General features: G+C 35.6%; 1 protein-coding gene across 1 annotated transcript; it reads right to left on the minus strand.

The window, feature by feature from the left end:
• Window positions 1–654: 654 nt before the first annotated feature.
• On the minus strand, window positions 655–5454 carry LOC107761993 (glucosamine inositolphosphorylceramide transferase 1). Its single transcript, XM_016580293.2, has 4 exons — window positions 4662–5454; window positions 4295–4417; window positions 2689–2856; window positions 655–2549 (listed from the first exon to the last, which is right to left on the minus strand). The coding sequence occupies exons 1-4, from the start codon at window positions 5016–5018 to the stop codon at window positions 867–869; spliced, it is 2331 nt and encodes a 776-aa protein (XP_016435779.1). The 5' UTR covers window positions 5019–5454; the 3' UTR covers window positions 655–866.
• Between the last annotated feature and the right edge of the window lie 1001 nt (window positions 5455–6455).

Genomic DNA, 6455 nt, shown 5'->3' on the forward strand with positions numbered 1-6455 from the left:
TTTTTTATATGTGATTTTTAATTAGAGCACCGCTAGCAAAAGTTTTTTGTTTTGCCCCTGGAGGACAAGATGCGAGAAATGAGGTTAAGATGATACAGACATGTGAATAGGAAAGATGTAAATGCCCTTATGAGGAGGTGTGAGAGATTGGTCTTGATAGGCACGAGGAAGATATAAGTAGGCCTAAGAGGTATTATGGTGAGGGGATTAGTCGGGAGATACGCAACTTCAACTTACTGAGGATATGAGGGTGTGGAAGTCGAAAATTAGCATAGAAGATTAATAGGTTGAGTGTATTTCCTTGCCATACTAGTTGCATTAGTGGTCAGGATTAGGGTAAAAAATTAATAGGTTGAGTGTATTTCCTTGCTATTCTAGTTGCATTAGTATTAGTCTTGTATTTTCTTGTTCGTAGATTTTTATTTCTACCTATTATTATTTCGCTTCAGTTATCTTGCTACTGCTTTTTTTATTTATTTTTGAATTTTATTTATTTTTGAACCGAGGGTCTTCAAAAACAGTCTATCTCTACAGGATGGGGTAAAGTCTAGGTACACACTACCTTTAAGTATTCAAGAGAAACTGTGTTGCCTTGAAATCATATCACAAATAGATGTTGGTGAAAGTACATCTTGAAATCTGATAGAAAGGATATCACAGAACTATATCAATTTATGTATCTAAACTAATGTACATTTGCCTTACAAAAGTTGAAGTCCCTCCCAAAGCAGAATTTACAACAGGAGGTAAACAAAGCTTGACCAAAATCATAAAACCAAAATTATACCAAGAGGAAAGAAAGATCAAAAAGAAAAAAAAAATGAAAAGCACTAACTTCAACTATGATGCTAGAAATTTGCTCCTTGCTATACATCCCAACCATCTTTTCGATGGTGAAATTCTGATTTTCTACTTGATATGCTTCCATACATTTCAGAAAATTTTTGGAGGCAACTGCTTCTTAGCCCATAGTGAGTCTGCGTATTCCGGCTAATTGCAACACCAGAAAATTTTGAAGTATCGATTGCCCATGCAGGTTTAACGTATTCAACTGTACTAGACGAGCTCGCGTTTGCATATAAGTAGTTTAGCAAAACATCCTCACAGTTAAAAAGCTTGTCCACCACTTCTCTACCTGCAGCAGCTTCATCGCTCCAGTACTTCTCGAAAGCCATTTTGCTGTCGACAAAGGCTGCTCCTGTTAGAATCATATTATAACCATTGTGCTCGCGAGCATGATTCTCAGCCCTATATTTCAATGGGTTTCCATCTGCAAGCCGGGGATAAAACCCTACTATGCGCTCAGGATGCTCACGCCATACCTTAAATCCACGTTCAACATCATCACAAGGCATCATAATGTCATCATCAAGTTCAAGAACCGCACGTGTCTTTATCAAAGGATCTACCTTAAATCGATTGTTCAGCGAGTTTTGTTCCTCTACTCTTATCCTAACTGGCACTGCTGAATCAAGCTCACTCAATTCTGGAGGTTGGCCTTTATTCCACACTACAACAATATCACGAACTGAAGAACACCTCGAGTAATGCTTGACATACATTTTCAAGTTCCAGAGCCGAGCATCATAGGTCATTGTTAATAAAGTGAACTGAGAGTACTGACCGTTCAACGGGTAAGCTTCCTGTGCACCGCTGCCTCCATAGAAGTACTTAACTCCGGTGCACATTAACACCACAGTCACTAGAAATACTAAAGCAAGAACAAACCCTCCACTGCATGTTTTTGGATTTATTCTGGCACGGAGAGACGAGCTTGCTCTGTTCAAGCGGCTACAGACTAGTCTCATTCTAGAAGATAACAAGCTTGATCTTTCCCAATCGAATGCGGCATCACTCCTCTTTCCAACATTGTGAGGGCACCAACTTAAGGGTACTAATCCTTTCACTGCTCCTAGTAACATACCAAAGAGTATAACCAGAACTACAACACCTAAAGCTGATGCAAAACCTAAAATAAACCGTCGATTTACATCTCCTGAAGGGACTCGGTCCCCGTCCATAACTGCAACCCACTCCCCGGAGCTTAGTTGTTGCACGTCAAGTTGATGACTGCGGGCCCCATTCCAGGCATTCCGTCCCTTCATCGACTCTTTAAGACCCAGAGGGACTTCAACTTCTTTGTACTCAGTAGGAGTCAGAACCTCTATTTTGAAGAGACGCAGGCGTCGCCCATATGTCTCACCACAGTCTTGACCAGCACGATAAAGATGTCCATCGTATAAAAATGGTCTACCTCCATTTCGGGCTCCCTTGCTCTTGTCTGTGTTATAGATAGGATTCTTTTTGTGTGGTTTCCAAGGACCAAGAGGTGAGCTACTATACCAAATCTCCAACTGACCGTTCTTCTTGGCACCAATTCCACTATGATCTGAACCGAAAAGCCAGTACTTCCCATCATGTTGAGTTATAAAAGAATCAACAAGCGGCTTTTTCATTATGATCTTTTCCAGTTTCCATTCTGTAGGAAACTTTACAGCTCGATAAAGACGAAGATCCCCTTTTGCGCTGCCCTCAGGCATCATATAGATCTGCACAAAATAAAAAGTTGATGGAAATATTAATCACGACGTTAAGAAAAGTAGACGTCAATGATAGCGCAAGTGTAATGTTGTTGTTTCAGATAAAGTTACATGACATATAAATAGTTAAGGAAGTAAAAAAGCTTACATTGCCATTGTAGTCAAAGACATAAGGATAGGAGAGATGCCAGTCTTCATCCAGAGCAACACCCAACTGTTCCCACGTTGCTCCCTTATCAGTACTTCTTGCAACTCCAATATCGCCTTGCATTGTGATTGAATTCTTTGATTCAAAGAACAAGTAAAGGATGTCTCCCTGAATAAATGTAACAAAAAGGAAAAATAACAATCAAGATCCTGCATGGCCTAAAAGAGAGGAATCTAAAGATCGTAGCACAACCAGACACCCCAGTGAAAATTGTTCAAAAATAAAATATCATGTAGCACTACAATTAGACAAGTCATATATATGGTATTACTTTCAGAAGAGAATCCTAAATCTATGAAAACAGTTTATTGACAGTAAGAGAAACTCAAGAATCCTGGTTTTAATTGTAAATAATTGAAGCAAACTTATTCTGTTTGAGTATGTAACGCTTTGAATCTTATTCTTATACAACTCAATTTTTTCCGTGGCATTTAAAACTCGAGTGAGGAGTCAGTCAACAAATTTCCTGATAAAAAGAGAACTTCTGGGTACAATGACCATTTCTAATTCTACATAGTTGTACCAGACCATGGATTTTTATTAATTACATGTAACATCATTGGCTTTGGCTATATTCCTAGTAAGCACTTGAAACCGATTCCCCCTTATCCTTCAGAGGATTTAATCCAATTTCTCCAGTAAAATGAAAAGAGAAGAGCAAAGTTCCCCTAATTATCCTCTTTCTATCCCAAGTTTTTGCACATTATTAACTCAAGACGGGCTATGGCAGAACGGAGCAGAAAAATAAACATAACCAAGGAAAGCAACATAAAAAAGAGCCAAAAGGATAATGTCAAAGAACTAAACTACAACCTTTTCCATCCCTATCTACTTTATAACTCAACTCCTCCTTCATTGCAGGATTACTCACCAAAAGGATGTGTTAATGACAAATCCTGCGACCTCATCAGCCAATTTAAATAATTGCAACAGCACCACAACAGCTTACTAATCTATCTGTTTCAGAAAGGTAATTACGCTGACATGGTTCGGTTCCATTAACGTCACATCTAATCTCTAAAAGATGATGATAATAGAGGATTAAAGTTAAACAACTTGTCCACAAAAGTCTCATCAATTAAACTTCAAACAAGCCATCATACTTTCACCAACCTGATTACATGCATATTGAAAAACTAAAGATGCTTCCTGTTATTTGCATACATCACAAATATAACAAAGCCAATCTATCATAGAGCAACAAAACTTAGCAAACATTACTAATTACTAATAGTAAGTTACTGCTCCTTCTTTCCACTTTTATGTTTACTTTTTGGTACTTTCAAAAAGAATGACTTCTTTTTAAATTAGAAAATATTTTAACTTAACTTCCAATTATATCCTAAACGAGAAGCTTTTAACACAAAGGCACCCTGAAATGTTTAACACCATAAGTTTCAAAAGAATCATAGCCACACAAATGTTATGGCATGCTTATGACCGCAAATTTTAAAAGTTTTCATTTCTTTTTTAAACTCCGTGCGCGATTAAATAGATTCCAGAATCAAGACACAAAAGCTAAATTAGAAAAAGGAAAAAAGATTACCTGAACATAAAGAAAAGGGTCAGCAACAAAATTACTGGGAAAACTAGCCCCAGAAGCTGAAGCACAGGTGACAACTGGATTTGCCACTGGCCATGATGCACTTTTGTTCCTCCAAACATTTGCCTGCCAAAACATTTCCACAACATAAAGTTCAACAAATCATGAAATCCCCACAAAACTTAGCAACTTTAGTCCATTAAAAAAAATTAAATCTTTGAGCCAAACCCCCCATAAAACCAAGAATTCTCAATTTAAAATGTTTAAAACTAAAATTCCCAAAACCCCAAACCAGAAAAGATCAAAAATTTTACCATTAAAACCAAGAAATGAGCAAAAGAAAACAAAAAAAAAGGGAAAAATTTCTTACCTCTTCAATGGGTTTAAGGTTAAAAGGAGAGTCACCATAGTAAACACCAATAGACCAAGAACCCTCATTGTCCTCATGACATCCCAAAGAAGAAAGTGTTGTATGTACATTAGGGGGTAGTAAAAGCCTACAGTAAATCCCAGCAATTGAAGCAAGACAAACAAATGACACCAAAAAGAAGACAAAAGCTGAAGAGTTAGCACAAGGATCACTGCTGCTGCTGTTACTACTTCCATTAATATTACTCTTAGTGGTGTTGCTGTTATTGTTCTTATTGTTGCACCACTGCCACCACCTACCACCGCCTCCACCACCGTGTACGTTGGTCCCGGAAACCGCAATTGGGAGAGACCCCATTAACCAAAATGGAAAAAAGTTTCAATCTTGCTGAACTTTATTGCAAAAAAATTCAATCTTGGTGAATTTTATTGCCAAAAAAAATCAATTTTGGTGAAGTATTTTTGTATGTATGTAATTTTCTATCTTCTTTTCTTGTTGTTTCTTCTTTGCTGAAGCCTTTGGTTTTGTGATGAATTTTGTAACTTCTCTCTACTATGTATGTATTCTTGAATTTTTGTTGTTTTTGCTAAGGGAATTTTGAAAGTAGAAAAAGGTGACAGAGAGGTGGAGAAAATAGAAAAACACAAATGTTGATTAAGCAAAGCAACTTCTTGCTCTGTTTGTCTAATTGAGTTGTCTATGTTGGTGTGCTGGCTTTGGCATTGATGTTAATATATAGAGAGTCTTGGTTTCAAATTTCTACATTTGTTTTGTTCTTTTTCCTCTTTATTTTATTTTTCACAACATGTGGATAACTGATTAATATTTATAGTCAAAGTTACTTAATCAGATAGTTAGGATGGCCCTTAATTAAAGGCGTATAATCGAATAGTTGATGCTTTAGTTATATTAAGATTAGTTATGTTAAGATTAATTATGTTAATATTATTTATTATTGACTGTTTAGTACTTCATGTTGTATTAATTCTGAAATTGTCAATTTTATTATTTTATCATGACTCATGAGATCACTATTCTACTATCTTGCAAGTATAACTTATCCCAATACCATTTTTATTCCTGAGATAAGGATTAATACCCAAACGAGGGATAAGGCGATAATAAATTTTTATCTCAAAATTATTTTTGTTTATTCGTCGTACCAAACGACTTCTTCTAGTCAAAGGTGCTTAGTCGGATTGTTAGAACCTTTTCGCCCTTAATTAAAAGCGCATAATTAGAAAAAAAGATTTTTTGATAATAAAAGATTTAGTATAAAAAATAAATTTGAATTAGTCGAGTCAGTAAATATAAAAAAATAAATTATATAATTTTGATTATTCTTTCTTATGTTATGGGGATATTTGTCAAATGAAAAAAAAAATGTATACTGTATTGGTGGGCTGTTGACAGATTAGAGTAGTCTTTGGTCTTTGGGAACTCCTTCATAAGTAGGCCTCCTTTGACAATTAGCATTAAATTATTCATCTCAATTAACACTTGCATTAATCACTTCTAGAAGAAATAATAAATATATAAGCCTTCTTGTTCCTTTAGTGATGAGTTGTTGAGAAGAATAATCAGATTATACTCTCTCTTTTGCTATTTGCTAATTAATTCTAATTGTACAATGTGTCTGACGGTATTTTCTATGTTTAAATTGTAGTACTATAATTGTGCTGGTAACAAATTTGACCTTTAAATATAGAAATATTGTTACAGGCTACATATTTGCACTTTCTCCAAAACCGTTTTTTCTTGAAAAATATATATATTTATACACGTATGTCATGT

Source organism: Nicotiana tabacum, chromosome 13, assembly GCF_000715075.1.
Source record: "Nicotiana tabacum cultivar K326 chromosome 13, ASM71507v2, whole genome shotgun sequence".
NCBI lineage: Eukaryota > Viridiplantae > Streptophyta > Magnoliopsida > Solanales > Solanaceae > Nicotiana > Nicotiana tabacum.